An 18,252-nucleotide genomic window follows, 5' to 3' on the forward strand; every position below is an offset into this window, starting at 1 on the left:
GATAACACAGCATTATATTTTTCTATTCATGTGGGCAGATTTATAGCCCATGATATCCTGTATGAATGGTATATGATGAGACAGTTGTGAAATGAATGTGCCTGGTAATGGTTTGTGAGTCATTTTTATAAATGTAACACATTGTCTTTTTATGAACATTGAATAAATATGGGTTATTAATTTATTAGGCAAATGCAGTTTATTAGTAGCCTAATTTCACTTATTTATTGTTCCATATTAGACTGGGTCTAACGTTACTCTGTATTACATATTGCTCACTATCTACAATTCTCTTTTATTTTTGGCTCAAGCTATACTGAATAGTCTATTATTATGCTAGTATACCTATTATTATTCGGCTACTATAATTTAGCATACCGCAATGGGTCCCATACAGAGAAGAGGCGAAAATGCGTAATAAATCCCGTGCGCTCTGCACGTATCTTTCCTTTTTAAATTCAAATCGCAGCAGCAGACATAATTTGAGTTTCTGGGGGCGGGGAGGGAGCGACCGCACTTGCTCACAAAAATGATCGGTTGTAGACTATTAGATATCTTTCCCCACCACTCGCTACAGTATCGTAGACTGGATCTAGTCTGAAACCAATGGAATCCTGAATCATGGCTGCAAAAGAGGATCTCTTCAGCAAAATCATCCCGCGAAGCCTTCGGCCGAAAGTATCCGGCACTGTGAAATATGGATCGAATTTGGACGTCCTCTTATCCATGGGTTTCCCCAAAGCCAGGGCGTAAGTAGGCTACTGTGTACTTTATCCGAGTCACTCGTAGAGATGAACACTAGCTCTTTGGGTATAGTTTTAGCATGTGTTAAAATGAAAAATAATGTTTTCTGACGCACTGTCGTATTTCACCTTTGAAGGCAAAGCGTTGATCCCCATTCTCTTTCTCACCATGCGCAATTGGCTGGCAGTTGCCTACTTGTCCTCATGACCAGAAACTCTCACGCAACCTGTACTCAGGGGTAGGGGTAGACGTATTATACAAAACTAAAACCCGGGATACTCAAGTTAGTATGATATGTTACGTTGGTAGGGTATATATTATTTTTGGATCCATTTCGTATGATGTGTTACGAATTACAATTCGTATGATGTGTTACTGAATTTTAAATGGATTAAATTTAGATTTTCTATTACTGGCCTACACAAATTGCACCATAATGTCAGTAGAAATATGCTTTTAGACATTTTTTTTTACAAATGAATAAAAAATGAAAAGCTGAAATGTTGAGTCAATAAGTAGTCAATCCCTTTGTTATGGCAAGCCTAAATAAGTTTAGGAGTACAAATGTACCACTTAACAAGTCACATAATAAATTGCATGGACTCACTGTGTGCAATAATAGTCTTGAGGATTTTTGAATGTCTATCTCATCTCTGTACCCCACACATACAATGTATATGTAAGGTCTCTCAGTCGAGCAGTGAACTTCAAACACAGGTTCATCCACAAAAGAAGGGTACCTATTGGTAGTAAAAAAATGTAGACATTGAAAATCCCTTTGAGCATGATGAAGATAATAATTACACGTTTGATTGTGTTTCAATATACCCAGTTACTACAAAGATACAGGCATCCGGAGAGGAAGGAAACCACTCAGGGATTTCATGGTGGTGACTTTAAAACAGTTACAGAGTTTAATGGCTGTGAACTGAGGATGGATCAACAACATTATAGTTACTCCACAGTACTAACCTACATGAGTGAAAAGAAGGAAGCGTTTACAGAATAAAAATATTCCAAAACATTCATCCTGTTTGCAATAACGCACTAATGTTAAACTGATCAAAAATTAGGTAAAGAAATGAACTTTTTTTCCCCGAATACAAAGTGTTATGTTTGGGGAAAATCCAACACATCACTGAGTACCACTCTTCATATTTCCAAGCATGGTGGTGGATGCATCATGTTATGGGTATGCTTGTCATTGGCAATGACTAGGGAGTTTTTTTAGGATAAAAATAAACGGAATAGAGCTAAGCACAGGTACAATTCTAAAGGAAAACCTGGTTCATTCTGCTTTTCAACAGACAATGGGAGGGAAATTCACGTTTCAGCAGGACAATAACCTAAAATACTAGGCCAAATACTGGAGTATACTGCCATATACTGGAGTTGCTTACCAAGATGACATTGAATGTTCATGAGTGGCCTAGTTACAGTTTTTACTTAAATCAGCTTGAGAATCTATGGCAAGACTTGAAAATGGCTGGCTAGCAATGATCAACAACCAACTTGACGGAGCTTGAAGAATTTGAAAAAGAATAATGTACTATTATTGTACAATCCAGGTGTGTAAAGCTCTTAGAGACTTACCCAGAAAGACACAGCTATAATCCCTGCCAAAAGGTGATTCTAACGTGTTGACTGAGGGGTGTGGAATAATTATGTAAATGAGATATTTCTATATTTAATTTTCAATACATTTGCAAAAATGTTTAATAACATGTTTTCACTTTGTCATTATGGGGTATTGTGTGTAGATGGGTGAGGAAAAATATATTTAATCCATTTTGATTTCAGACTGCAACACAACAAAATGTGGAATAAGTCAAGGGGTATGAATACCTTTTGAAGGCACTGTATCATATGTTATGAATTCCAATTTGTTTTGGCTAACGTTAGCTAGGTGGGTAATGCTAATGTTAGCTAAGTGGTTACTGTTAGCTAGGCTAGGGGTTAGTGTTAAGGGAAGGAGTTAAGTTAAAGGGTTAAGATTGGGGTTAGGGGAAGGGTTAGCTAACATGCTAAGTAGCTAAAAAGTAGTAAGTACTTGCAAAATGCTGAAGTTGTCCGTGATGAGATTCAGGCTGTGTTCACGTTATACGACCATCCACCTACCTTTTTGTTTTTACCTTAAGTAACAGCCTGGACTCATAGAATAGATGTAACAATCTGGGCAATTTGGACCACTCAAAATAGTATGATATGGTAGCCCTTTACAGTCTTACACGTATACTTGTTGAAATTGGAAGATTTGGGCACTAATAAACACCTAAATTGGAAGTTAGTGGCCGTACAGTAACATGCTATACGTGACGTCATATCTCTGGCTCTGCGCTTCACAGCGCTGTATGGGTTTTACAAGCAGCCCATAAGTAATTTCATGTGACCATTAACTGTTGTTAAAAAAACTAAAATCAACACTAGAAAATCAAGACAAACAACCAACACCATTAAAACAAGTAACCCGAATGTTGCGTGTTCGAATCTCATCGCAGACAATTTTAGCTAATAAACAACTTTGCAACTACTTACTACTTTTTAGCTAATTTGCAACTACTTTTTAGCTACTTTGCAACTACTTAGCATGTTAACTAACCCTTCCCCTAACCCTAACCCATTAACTTAACACCTAACCCAAACCTTAACCCTAACCTTAATGCCTATCCCCTTGCTTAGCTAACATTAGCCCCCTAGCTAACTTTAGCCACAACAAATTGGAATTCGTAACTTATTATACGTATTGCAAATTCGTAATATATTGTACAAATTGGAATTTGTAACATATCATACTAAATGGATCCACAATTTAATACATACTATACAAAACGTAACATATTATACTAATTTCAGTGTCTCGGATTTGTTTTTACTGTATCGCGTCTATCCCTGAGTCCAGCTTGTCTTATGTAACAATACAAAACATAACATATCATATTAATTTGAGTGCCCCAGATGTTTGTTTACTATATAACGTCTACTCTATGAAACCGGGCTGTCTCAATAGGTCATGTCATAGGCTACTGTAATCATGAATGTTGCTCTTGGTCTGGGTTGGAGTTTGGTGCACAATAGACATTAATGGTAGTTGGTGGAGACTGTATGTAAGCTGGAATTCTTATAAATGCTGATGGTATTGATGAGATGAGATATACACTTCACTTACACAGATATGATAGCCAACAGAAAACGTTTTTAAGTCTGGAAGAAACTGAAATTACGTGACCTTGAGAGAGAGAGACTGTGTGTCATATGGATCACGCTCAATTTTATGTTTTGAGCTGAATGGATTGACTGTTCTTGATGTGACCAAATTACTGCAGCACAGTATACAACTGTTATGTCAGCTGGGTCCTCACTTGGAGAGACTCACAGACTGAGACAGACCCACCATGTAAGGAAGCATTTACAGTTGTCCTCATGTCACCATTATAGAGAGTAAATACATTGTTAACTTTTCAAACTTATATCAATTGCATAATTTCTATGTGATCAGGATCACAACCCACATCATTGTTCAGTAAAATATGAAATATGCAACCCAGGGATTATTATCAAAGTTATTCACAACAGCATTATTTTACATCTCACACTTTTAAGTCCCAGTCTCAAATCTGTATTACCTCCTAGACATTGAGGTCAGATGTCATAGGGAGTCTGTTGTGACTTGCATGCCGAATGGTCACAGACATTGCGCATGCGCACACACACATGGCAGTAGGAATGCCTCGAGGCTCCCTTTGTCAGCAGAGAGAGAAAGAAAGAGGGAGAGAGAATGCCTAGAAGCTGTGAGAGAAGCCACAAGCTCTTTTACATTAGACAGCCCGTGACTGCTCGGCCATGACAGAGCAAGTTATTAATAACCTCTTCCTCTTTCTATCTCCCTCACTCAAGTATTAACCCCACTACATTTCCTGGCTGACTTAAAGGGACATACACTTGGAGATTCATCATATCTGCCACCTCTGTCACTGACTAGTGTTTTGGTCCAGGGAGGGGGAGAAGGGGTTGCCTGAGAGCATGTTGGAATCACTGGACGCTGTGCATGGACTGAAATAGTCAAGCAGTCGGATATTCACTTAGATGCTTAGGAGAATAACAATGCAGGAGGGGAACAAAGCTGGGTCAGCATCAACTGACATTTACTAGATATTCTATGGTGGGATGAACCACAGTAGCTACAGTGTGTGAGAGATATCACTGAGGAGTGAAAGAGCAAAAGGCAACAATGTACCGAATAATATCTGGGATGATGAAGCTCAGTCACGAGGTGCTGTTTTTCAGATTTGCTTTCTACACCTTGTCATTTTGCCAAACATACAACCCTTCAGCAGGGACTTGATTCCAGTCATACCTGGCGGTGCGTGCTGTGCACTCCCAAAATAAAGATAAATATAGCTGCAAACAGCCATGCCAGGGCTCACACTTTGGCCCCATAGCGCCACCACCAGGAGAAATTTGACACATTTCCCTAGGATGAACTGTACTCCTTACCACGCTTGCCAAATCGAAAGATCATGCAATATGCTGCTGTTGGTTTTTGGACCAATTGTAATGATGTTGACGACTTTAAACATCTTCTTCTCCACAACTGCTAGACCGATTCGCACCAAATTTGGTATGTAGCATCTATGTACCGATATCTTTAAACACACGTTTTTCCAGGACTCTACCTCAAACAATATGTCTGCTATGAGCCAATGACCTTGCATTAATGTTTTTCCTGCCAAATGGCGCCACCATGTGGCCAATCTGAACCATACAGTACAGGTTAGCTGGACTCATATCCCTGAGCATGTGTGAAAAATGTATCACTCGAAGTCAAACAGATAAAGAGATATCAACATGTGCCCGTTACAGCGCCACTGTGTGGTTGACCTGAATGTGCTTGCATACGTTGAGTATAGACAGTGATTGGAACATCAAGTTTATCAAGTTTTGTTACAGTACAAATATCTGTGTGTGATTTATATGCATTTATGTGCCAGACCACGCCCACATTAATATATATTGGTCAGTAGCGGCCATGTTGTTTGAGATGCTAGCCTGGAAAATATTGGGTTGAGAGACCTTGGTCCATACATACTATATATCATGTTTTACGCAAATCGGTCATTCGCTACCAGAGGAGTAGTGTTTTAACGAAGAATTACAAATGGCAGAAAATCCATCATTGCGGACCTTATGGATTCTTGGGGCTCATTTGTTCCTTGTGAGGAGAGGAACCGATGTACCGACTAGGGTTGCAAAGGATCGGAAACTTTCTCGTAAATTCTGCTGAAATTTTCCATGGGAAGTAAAGCCCTGGAATATGGGGAATTTTGCTTAAATTCATCCAAAAAATTAGCTTATAACAGTGAACCTTTTTTTGTGGGATACACAAGGCAATTCTAGGTCTTGTGGCATATTTTGGTTAAACTATCCCCAATTCAATGGAATTGCAACCCTCTGCATGCACAGTGCATTCTTCCATCACATGTACAGCTGATTCTCAAGATCTTGCACACTAATGAGATGCTATTGAGCCCACACTGTATGAGCTAAGGACTACATGCTTTCTGGTAAGTTTTGATTACAATACTGGGTGGGGTGAATATATTTTATATGACATACATTATTTTTTGTTAATTAGTAAATAATAGCCTACAGCAAAGTGTGTTTAAATAATTTCTAACTTGTTACCATGTTTTGCTACCATGTGGGTTTTAGCTTGCTTGAGACTGCTAACCGAGGATTGTTAATTCACCAGTTTCCATACAAGTGTCATTTAAAAAATGTATCTTACAAAGGAGTTGTTTAACTTAACTGCTTAACTATTTATCTGTACATGGAATTTTTTTATTTTTTTAAATCTTTTTTTTCTAATCTTTACAGGAAAATGCCACGGGCACTATCTGATGTGTGGAGACATTTCACTGCAGCTAATGTAGAAGAGAAAGCGGTGTAAATGTGTAAATACTATGCCAAATCATATGTGAAGAATGCAACAAAGATGCAGAATCATCTGGCCAAGTGCATAAAATTCCCCCAGCGCTCACGACAAGCAACCTCTGACAAAAGTCCCTCTACTTCTATTCAAGGTGAAAATGATGAATCAGATGACTTATTGATAGCAACAGCTCATGGTCCTCCTGGAATCAGATGTTTTTTTGACTCAATGGAGGAACGTAGTCAGAGAAATGCTGATGAATGTCTTGCTTGAGCTGTGTATGCAACTGGTTCACCTCTGATGCTCACAGGTAATGTGAGTCCTTCCCTCACGTCACATCTATTGGCTGTGCTGCTCATGCATTGAATCTGCTCTTCAAGCACATCATGGCCTGAAAACAATGGATACAGTATACAAAGGAGCCAAGGAAATGGTTAGACATTTAACATTTACATTTAAGTCATTTAGCAGACGCTCTTATCCAGAGCGACTTACAAATTGGTGCATTCACCTTATGACATCCAGTGGAACAGCCACTTTACAATAGTGCATCTAAATCTTTTAAGGGGGGGGGGTGAGAAGGATTACTTTATCCTATCCTAGGTATTCCTTAAAGAGGTGGGGTTTCAGGTGTCTCCGGAAGGTGGTGATTGACTCCGCTGTCCTGGCGTCGTGAGGGAGTGTGTTCCACCATTGGGGAGCCAGAGCAGCGAACAGTTTTGACTGGGCTGAGCGGGAACTGTACTTCCTCAGTGGTAGGGAGGCGAGCAGGCCAGAGGTGGATGAACGCAGTGCCCTTGTTTGGGTGTAGGGCCTGATCAGAGCCTGGAGGTACTGAGGTGCCGTTCCCCTCACAGCTCCGTAGCCAAGCACCATGGTCTTGTAGCGGATGCGAGCTTCAACTGGAAGCCAGTGGAGAGAGCGGAGGAGCGGAGTGACGTGAGAGAACTTGGGAAGGTTGAACACCAGACGGGCTGCGGCGTTCTGGATGAGTTCTAGGGGTTTAATGGCACAGGCAGGGAGCCCAGCCAACAGCGAGTTGCAGTAATCCAGACGGGAGATGACAAGTGCCTGGATTAGGACCTGCGCCGCTTCCTGTGTTAGGCAGGGTCGTACTCTGCGGATGTTGTAGAGCATGAACCTACAGGAACGGGCCACCGCCTTGATGTTAGTTGAGAACGACAGGGTGTTGTCCAGGATCATGCCAAGGTTCTTAGCGCTCTGGGAGGAGGACACAATGGAGTTGTCAACCATGATGGCGAGGTCATGGAACGGGCAGTCCTTCCCCGGGAGGAAGAGCAGCTCCGTCTTGCCGAGGTTCAGCTTGAGGTGGTGATCCGTCATCCACACTGATATGTCTGCCAGACATGCAGAGATGTATGTTAGGTATGTGAAGGGTCATCAAGTTATAGTAGCAACCTACCTCACCAAGCAAAGTGAGAAAAATAAGAGCACTACATTGAAGCTGCCCAGCAACACCCGTTGGGGTGGTGTTGTCATCATGTTTGACAGTCTCCTGGAGGGGAAGGAGTCTCCAAGAAATGGCCATATCATAGTCTGCCGATATGGACAGCCCCATCAAGAGGATCCTCCTGGATGATGTATTTTGGGAGAGAGTGGTAAGCAGCCTGAAACTCCTGAAACCTATAGCAGTAGCCATTGCACGGATTGAGGAAGACAATTACATCCTGTCTGATGTTCAGACTCTGCTTGTAGATGTAAGAGAATAAATCCATACTGCCCTGCCCACTTCACTGTTGCTCCAAGCAGAGGAAACTGCAGTTGTGAAATAGGTTAAAAAAAAGCATGAAGACTTCTGCCTGATGCCCTACATGCTGTAGCGTACATATTGGACCCCAAGTATGCTGGCAAGAACATCCTGTCTGGTGCAGGGATCCACAAGGCTTATTGTGTCATCACTACTGTGTCTCGCCACCTTGGCCAGGATGAGGGCAAGGCTCTTGGCAGTCTGGCAAAGTACACATCCAAGCAAGGGCTTTGGGATGGAGATGCAATAGGGCAGTCATGTCAACATCTCATCAGCCACCTGGTGGAATGAACTTTGTGGATCTGAGGCTCTTTCTCCGGTTGCCTCTCCATCATCCTCCAAATCCCACCCACATCAGCCGCCTCAGAGCGCAACTGGTCCTTGTTTGGGAACACACACACCAAAGCACGCAACAGGCTGATCAATTCAAGGTTCGAAAAAAATGGTGGCCATCCAATTTTGAGGCTTTTTGAGCCTGACAACGAGACATCCTCAACAAGTTTGGAAAGTAACTGAAGATGAGGCCTCAGAGTCTGATGTTCAAGAGGTGGACATTGAGGAGGTCCAGGGAGAAGACATGGAAGCCTGAGAAGAGGACAACCAAAGCTTTAGTTTCTGGACTATCATTTTACAGATGTATGTTGAAAACATTTTTGGGAGATGCGACGGATCATTGGGGATCATTCAATATTCCCTTTCTTTTGTTGTTCAGTGAAATTATCCCATGTAAATAGTCAACTCATTTAATTAAAGTTCAATTCATAACTAAATTGTTTTTTAAATTTCTATTGGAAGGATTTAATCATTGGCAATTATGTCTACTTTTGATAAGGTAATATGTTTATGTTTCTGTCTCCATATGATATGGCAAATATATCCAATGCAAAAAACATCTACATTTAAATGGTATTAATATTAATTTGCATAAAATATTCCGTTAATTCCCATATATTCCCGTTAATTCCCACGGAAAGTTTCCACCTCTGAATATTCCCCAAAATGTGCAACCCTAGTACCAACCTTTCAAATTTTACAGTTTCAATTGCTTGTTATAGTGCCACCATCTGGCCAATTGGCATGACATTGCATTAAGGAGTGTGGGCCATGGGCCTTTACCATCATGCCAAGTTGCACCCTCCTAAACCTTACCATCTCACGGGAATTAGCATTTTTACCAAATAAGTAACATTTTATTTCTCACATGCGCCGAATACAACAGGTGTAGACTTTACTGTGAAATGCTTACTTACGAACCCTTAACCAACAATACAGTTCAAGAAATAGAGTTATATTTACTAAATAAAGTAAAGTAATTTTTAAAAGTAAAAAACAACAATAACGAGGCTATATACAGGGGGTACCAGTACCAAGTCGATGTGCGGGGGTAAAAGCTCCAGGATCCAGTTGCAGAGGGAGGTGTTTAGTCCCAGGGTCCTTAGCTTAGTGATGAGCTTTGTGGGCACTATGGTGTTGAATGCTGAGCTGTAGTCAATGAACAGCATTCTCACTTATGTGTTCCTGTTGTTCATTTGTGAAAGGGCAGTGTGTAGTGCAATAGAGATTGCATCATCTGTGGATCTGTTGTGGCGGTATGCGAATTGGAGTGGGTCTAGGGTTTCCGGGATGATGGTGTTGATGTGAGCCATGACCAGATTTTCAAATCACTTCATGGCTACTGACGTGAGTGCTACGGGGCGGTAATCATTTAGGCAGGTTACCTTCGCTTTCTTGGGCACAGGGACTATGGTGGTCTGCTTGAAACATGTAGGTATTACAGACTGTCAGTGAAGACACTTGCCAATTGATCCATGCATGGGCTCCTGAGTGGCACAGCGGTCTAAGGCACTGCATCTCAGAGCAAGAGGCGTCATTACAGTCTCTGGTTCGAATCCAGGCTGAATCACATCCGGCTGTGATTGGGAGTCCCAAAGGGCGGCGCACAATTGGCCCAGCGTCGTCTGGGTTTGGCCGGGGTAGGCCGTCATTGTAAATAAGATTTTGTTCTTTACTGACTTGCCTAGTTAAATAAAGGTAAAACAATTGCTCTGAGTACAATCCTGGTAATCCGTCTGGCCCCGCGGCCTTGTGAATGTTGACCTGTTTAAAGGTCTTGCTCACATCGGCTACGGATAGCGTGACCACACAGTTATTCGGAACAACTGGTGCTCTCATTCATTCTTCAGTGTTGTTTGCCTCAAAGTGAGCATAAAAGGCATTTTGCTTGTCTGGTAGGCTTGTGTCTGGGTTTCCCTTTGTAGTCCTTAATAGTTTGCAAGCCCTGTCACATCTGACAAGCGTCAGAGACGGTGTAGTAGGATTCAATTTTAGTCCTGTATTGACACTTTGCCTGTTTGATGGTCCGTCTGAGGGCATAGCGGGATTTCTTATAAGCATCCGGATTAGTGTCCCGCTCCTTGAAAGCGGCAGCTCTAGCCTTTAGCTTGGTGTGAATGCTGCCTGTAATCTATGGCTTCTGGTTGGGATATGTATGTGCGGTCACTGTGGGGATGACGTCGTTGATGCACTTATTGATGAAGCTGGTGACTTAGGTGGTATACACCTCAATGCCATTGGATGAATCACTGAACATATTGTAGTCTGTGCTAGCAAAACAATCCTTCAGCGTAGCATACATGTCATCTGATCACTTCCATATTGAGCGAGTCACTGGTACTTCCTGCGTTAGTTTTTGCTTGTAAGCAGGAATCAGGAGGATAGCACTATGGTCAGATTTGCCAAATGGAGGACGAGGGGGAGCTTGTATGCATTTCTGTGTGTGGGTTAAAGGTGGTCTAGAGTTTTTTCCCCTCTGGTTGCATATGTGACATGCTGGTAGAAATGAGGTAAAATGGATTTAAGTTTGCCTGCATTGAAGTCCCCGGCCACTTGGAGCACCGCTTCTGGATGAGCATTTTCTTATTTGCTTATGGCCCCATGAGTGCGGTCTTAGTGCCAGCATCGGTTTGTGGTGGTGAATAGACGACGACAAAAAATATACATAAACTCTCTTGGTTGATGTGGTCTACAGTTTGTCATGAGGTACTTAACCTCATGTGAGCAATAACGCGAGACTAATATTACACATTGCGCACCAGCTGTTATTGACAAATAGACACACACCCCCACCCCTGTTCTGTCCTGCCGCTGCACGGAAAACCCAGCCAAATGTATATTATCCATGTCATCTTTCAGCCCTGACTCAGTGAAACATAAGACATTACAGTTTTTAGTATTTTTTTAGTATAAAAAAACCTTTTACCCCTTTTTCTCCCCAATTTCGTGTTATCCAATTGGTAGTTACAATTTTGTCTCATTGCTGCAACTCCTGTACGGACTTGAGAGGCAAAGGTCGAGAGCCGTGCATCCTCCAAAACACAACCCAGCCAAGCCACGCTGCTTCTTGACACAATGCCCGCATAGCCCGGAACACAGCCCACCAATGTGTCGGAGGAAACACCGTACACCTGGCGACCGTGTCAGCGTGCTTTGAGCCCGTCCCGCCACAGGAGTTGCTAGAGCGTGATGGGGCAAGAACATCCCTGCCAGTCAAACCCTAACCTCCCCTAACCCGGACGACACTGGGCCAATTGCGCACCACCCCATGTGTCTCCCGGTCGTGGCCGGCTGCGACAGAGCCTGGACTCGAACCAGGATCTCTAGTGACACAGATAGCACTGCAATGCAGTGCCTTCGACCACGGTGCAGCAGGTAGCCTAGTGGTTATAGCATTGGACTAGTAACCGAAAGGTTGCAAGATTGAATCCCCGAGCTGACAAGGTAAAAATCTGTCCTTCTGCCCCTGAATAAGGCAGTTAACCAACTTGTTCTTAACTGACTTGCCTAGTTAAAGAAAGATAAAATAAACGTTTAAAAAACTGGCACTCGTGGGGCAGACATTCGTTTTTAAATGTCCCGTTGGTAGGATAGTCTCGAACAGAGATCATCCAGTTTATTTTCCAGTGATTGCACGTTGGCCAATAGAACAGATGGTAGAGGTGGATTACCCTTTCGCTGACAAATTGTCTATCACAAGGCATGCTGATCTCTGCCCCCTATATTTCCATATTTTCTTCACGCGAATGACAGGGATTTGGGCCTGTCTCGGAGAAGCAGTATATCCTTCGCGTTGGACTCATTAAAGAAAAAATCTTCGTCCAGTTCGAGGAGAACCGGAATAATGAACGCCTACAAACATAATAGTGTTTCAGCCAGCTTCGCTGTTTGAACCACTAATGAATGTAAATTTTTTAGGGCGCCCCAAGGGCCAATGATTTGACCCTGCACGTGATGCTTCTCGGTTGGTTGTGCCATGCACTCAGTATACTGGTGTAGTTGTGTCTAAATGTACAACTCTGCCCTTAGGGGAAAAAATCCTCTCTCATTTCACTTCATTGTCTGTTTGGCATCAGTTCCTTTTTATTTGGTTGATGGTAAATAATGCACTAAACATACAACACAAGAATAGAGGCTATGAAACCCTGAATAGAGGATATGAGGTGCTCTATTCTTGTGTTGTATGTTTAGTGCCGAATTGTTTCAAGACAAGACAATCAATTAAAATTGTTAAGGCATTTAGCAAAGAAAATGTTTATGGCACTTGCTTACACTCCAACAATGACCAGATACCCTATTTGCTGCCACTGGCTGACATCATTCTCACAGTCTACAAACACATGACTCTTTTGGTTTGCATTTACACCAAGAGTTCAAAACAATACGCCTCAGAGATGCTTTTGTGAAAGGCTGCCCTTGAGGTTTGTCGTTTCTCCCTCAGTATTTGCCACGACTGACTAAAACAGTGTTCATTAATTGGAACACATTGGTACTGTTTTGATTTGATTCATTTGCCAACGCAAATGGCGACAGTTAGTCTGGCATTGGACAGTGTTCTTCCCATCTGAATTCCTCTGTTCTTGATCTGCTATCTCATAATCAGGCTCTGAGTTTCAAATACTCTCTGGGGACTTCGTTTATACTGCGTTCCATGGCTTGGTCTGATGCAGGCTTTCAGATTCTCTTCCAAGTCTTCTACTACTTGGTTTAAGCTGATGATGACCAAAAATATATTTAGGAAGACATAGTCTGTACAGTTTCTTTTTAACAATATATTTACTCTATATCTATATTCTGTATAACTGTGTACTGTATATGTTTTTATGATTATATTTACTCTAAGGAAAAGCTGGAAAAGAGTAGGTATATAATATCTCATTATTCTGCACATGACTCTTTTCCAGGGATGTTCACCACACATTTCGTGTGTAGTAGTAAATGCTGCTTTCACCAATTAACTATGCTCACCGCATAATCCAAAATTGCAATGCACTGCAGCTTCTAGGGATATTTCTGGCTCATATGATTTGGTTTAGTGCAGGCAAACACTGTTTTTGACATCTCTGAAAATTGCAGCCTCGTCGCAGTTCAAGTAACACAGTATGCTACGAATGCTGTCTTAGAGCATTCCCCTCGGTTTCTGAGCAGTTTAGTTTGTCATTTTTTATCTCCACACCTCTGTAATGTTCTGAGTATTTGCCGGAGAGGTTTGTGGAAAAATGTGTAAATATGCTGGTACCTACAGTATGTGCTGTTCCTGTCTTGCCTTCCTCTGTGATGATGAGTAGGACATATCTGTTAACTGTGGCTGGAAAGTCTGAAGTGTTGGAGCATGAGTGGACGACACAGGGGCTGACACAGTGGAACCTATATTTTAATGGGAATTGCTCTAGCTGCCTCCCCCTTCTTAAGCAGCAACATTGGATGTAGAATAGTGCTTTTATTATGCATGATTGTTTTTTTGTGTTTTTGTTCAGGTCATTTTCTCTGTCTTTGAAATAGTTATGTAAATGAGATTCCTTGGATTGTTTTAACATATTGTTTAACATAAAAACATTGACAGGTCAGGGAATCAGCCTCAAAATCCTTCATCAGTGATTTAAAAACACCAATCGGGACAAAGCCCTTTTACTAAATTCAGTTCGGACATTTGGAACAGTTAGCAGGATAAAGTCCAGCGAACGAAGAGAGTACCCACCACATTTCTGAACAATAAAAATGCACAAATAAAAAGGTAGTAAACCCAAAATGGCTTTGTAAATAAAAATAAACTAGTGACTGAGGCTACGAGTGGCTAGAGAAGGCCAGCCAACCCCGGTATACAAAGTGCAGTGGTGGGTAAGGGTTTTGCAGTTTAAATATTACCTTTCTAAGAGCAAACGATACATTTATATGCCAACTTTGCACTAACGTTTCATTAACGCTGCATCACTGCATCACTCTGTAGCAGGAGGATCAACCTAGGGTGTGTAAATGTCATGTGTTTCATTCCAAAGTGAGGTACATCACTGAATATAACCCTCATGTCTATAATGTCTTTAAAGTTCTGTCTGGAAACTCAGGACAATGTAATCATTGTTCTCCAATATCACGCAACAAGACCAGTTAAAGAGGCTATACAGGACCTTTGGATAGAAGTATTGTCCTGAAATGACTTCACAGGCCAGAGAGTGGCAAAGTGGCAAACGTTCCAAAGGATGTGTGTGTTTTCATGAGATAATAAATATTATATCATGAACTTCACAGCCAAGATTCAAGCAAACGTTGAACGTAAATGATTAGCAACTCAACCTCCATAGTGTATCTTTGGTCTGTCCAGACACTCAGATACCATATCATGTTGTCATTGTTGTCTCCAATATCACACAGTATGGTCAGTTAAGAAGACTCTTCTTTAAAATCCCGTGGGTGACCAGCACAAAGAGAAAAGTGTGCCAGTCTGCTATCCTCAATACTGCCTATTGTCTCGCCAGTCTGACGAGGCCTGGCCACAGTTGCTGACATACCCGCAGGTGCCCGCCCTGGTATATTTTGGGACTGACAGCTGTGCTCCTTCGGTCCCCTCTGCTACTAGTACCGTCTCTGCCCCTTTCTGTCCCCCCGGCCTGCGAGGCAGCTGTTGTTTGTATTAAGTCGTACAGGGTTCGCTCAGAGTGAGACTGACGGCGTTGCATCTGTTCAGTGATGCCATCAGCAACAGACCACTAGGAGCTTTGCAACAGACACATTGGAGACAAAGCACATTTACAATCCAGCCTTTCTGTACCTTCACCTCACACATGCACTAGCAGTAGCTGTGCTGATCCTGCTTGAAAATACACCATCTTGTGTGGATGCAATGTGGTCCATTGGTAACTGCTTTTTAGCTTGCCATCCTTTTTCTCTCTTTATGTATTTGTCTTGGTGTGTGTCCTCTGTGTGTGTCTGTGTGTCTGTGTGTGTGTGTGTGTGTGTGTGTGTGTGTGTGTGTGTGTGTGTGTGTGTGTGTGTGTGTGTGTGTGTGTGTGTGTGTGTGTGTGTGTACTCTTTATGTGTGTGTACTCTGTGTGTGTGTGTACTCTGTGTGTATGCTGTGTATGTGTCTGTGTTTGTTTGTATCGTTGTGGCTGCGCCATATGTGTCTGTGCTATCTTTGCCAGAACTATGACAGCCAATTCAAGAGCTAGTGTCCTTCCAGCCTCATGCTTCCAGCCTCATGCTTCCAGCCTCATGCTTCCAGCCTCATGCTTCCAGCCTCATGCTTCCAGCCTCATGCTTCCAGCCTCATGCTTCCAGCCTCATGCTTCCAGCATACTGCAGCATCCAAACCGCTGACTGGAGTCACTATGTTTGGACATAGGGAGCTCCAAATCCCTGTCAGTTTGCTGGACATTGGGTCCAAATGATCCGAGATGAAGTTACAATTGATGCGCTTTTAATTACAATTTGATATGATGACAGGCGTGCGTGAATGACAAAATGATTATGTCAAAATGCATTTGCCCTCATACTGTGTGCCCGTGCAATGATATGCAGATGTCCATATATGATGCAGCCTACTTCATCATTGTTATGTACACAGTACATAGCTACTGTATGTATACTGTAAACATGTATACATATGTGTAGCATACTGGATCCAGTTTTCACCTACTTCCCTACTAGCAATGTGGAAAAACAAAGGTGTGTACCAACCCAGAGTCAGAAACAACTCACTGGAGAAACAACAATGTGTTTTATAGCCTAAATAATGCCATTAGGATTAGTGACAGAGATTCCACTGATTTCTGTGAATGTAGACTAGGCACTGAACCAGGGGGGGTTTCTTGACTCTGCACTAGAGCCGTAATGACAAGGCAAGTGTGTTTGAGGCTTGGTTTGGCAAGCACAAGGTACTTACAGCTGTGGAGCATCTTTCCTTAACCAGCAGTCTCTTCATCGGATTTTTATCAAAGAGGCTAGCATTAAAATGTATAACGCATGCTGTACAGTGCATTCGGAAAGTATTCTAAAATGTATTAAAAAAATAAACATTCTCCTCAATCTACACACAATACCCCATAATGACAAAGCAAAAACATTTTTAATTTTTATTTTTATGTTTGAAAATGTATTTAAAAAAAACAGAACTCTCACATTAAAGTATTCAGCCTCGAGTCTTCTTGGGTATGACGGACGGTACAAGCTTGGCATGCCTGTATTTGGGGAATTGTTCCCAATCTCTCTACAAATTCTCTCAATCTCTGCCAGGTTGGATGGGGAGCGTCTCTGCACAGCTATTTTCAGGTCTCTCCAGAGATCTTCGATCTGTGGATAAGTAAAGACCTCCCTCACAAATCATTTGAGCATAATTGTAGCACGGTAGATAGTTGCAGTCAGTGTGGTAGAGCACAGTGAGGGGAGTTTTGTCTGAACAGTAAGTCCTTCATTTACCCCTCAACTCTTCCTCTAGACGTCAATGAAATGCATGAGAGGAAAACACAGCAGAGAATTAGTCGTCAGTAAAAGCTTTCATGGGGCTCTGAATCCAGCGAGAGTCTGCTTGTGAGAGTGGGCTTACAAATATTCTACATTGACACATGTTATTAATAAGAATATGTGTGCGTACGTGCGTGTCTGCCCGCCCGCCTGCCTTCCTGCAAGCCACAGTGCAATAAGATGTGTTATTACAATGTTCCAATGCCGTTTAAATTGTGCAGTTCAATATTTAGTTCAATTAAATTCCCCACCCCCTAACTTTCAATTCAAAACACATCTTCACTGCTCCTGGGAGTAGATCAACAAATTCCTCTCAAGTTATTATACTACTTCCTCGGGTGTCTGTTTGACTGTGAGAGTAGAGGCAGGCAAACACATAGAGGCTGTAACAATGTACAGGAAAACAGGAAAAAGATGATCCGTTCTATTAACGTGAGGAGGACGGAATTCTTCCACCATCACAGCACAATGCAGGAGGAAACAAAGTCTCCCAGAAGAAATATAACCTTCTGTGAGTAGAACAAAGCAGTTACACCCCCACATTGACCTGTCCCAGATAAGATCATGAACAAGTTCAGATATTGCCGTTATCATTACTGATATTACTATTTTCTTTATATTTTCATGGTTGCTGTCAGTCATCTTTGCATGCTTTACAATTTGAGATTTTGAAAGAGGAGCATAATCAGAGAGAGAGAGGGGGGTGGGGTGCAAGCCCATGGTGTTTCACTCTGGTCATGCTCTAGTGGTCAGTGGCTTAGCTTCAGTGTGACAGGGCCTCAAGGTCTCTGGCAGGTTTGTAAACAGGAACTGTCCATATGCAGGGGCCAGAGCCATGGGATTTCCCCACAGAGCTGAGATGGGTGGGGTGAGCGTGTGTCTGTCTGGGTGGAGGTCAGCTGGTGTTGAAATGGTATGGGACATTTCTTGTGAATGGGTGATGGATGGTGCGTGTGTGTTTGTGTGTGACTGGCAGGGTGGGGGGTGATGGGGCACAACTGTTGTCAAACAAGGAGGAGGG

The 18,252-nt window shown here is 42.3% G+C and overlaps 1 protein-coding gene across 1 annotated transcript in view; it reads left to right on the top strand.

Moving 5' to 3' along the window:
* Window positions 1-472: 472 nt before the first annotated feature.
* The window catches only part of LOC118397332 (ubiquitin-associated and SH3 domain-containing protein B-like), a 44,954-nt gene continuing 27,174 nt past the window's right edge, over window positions 473-18,252 (top strand). Inside the window, exon 1 of the mRNA XM_035791982.1 lies at window positions 473-749. Coding sequence (XP_035647875.1) covers window positions 622-749 — 128 coding nt within the window. The 5' untranslated portion in view covers window positions 473-621. The remainder of the gene's footprint in view (window positions 750-18,252) is intronic.

The sequence above is a fragment of the Oncorhynchus keta genome, chromosome 18 (assembly GCF_023373465.1).
Source record: "Oncorhynchus keta strain PuntledgeMale-10-30-2019 chromosome 18, Oket_V2, whole genome shotgun sequence".
Classification (NCBI taxonomy): domain Eukaryota; kingdom Metazoa; phylum Chordata; class Actinopteri; order Salmoniformes; family Salmonidae; genus Oncorhynchus; species Oncorhynchus keta.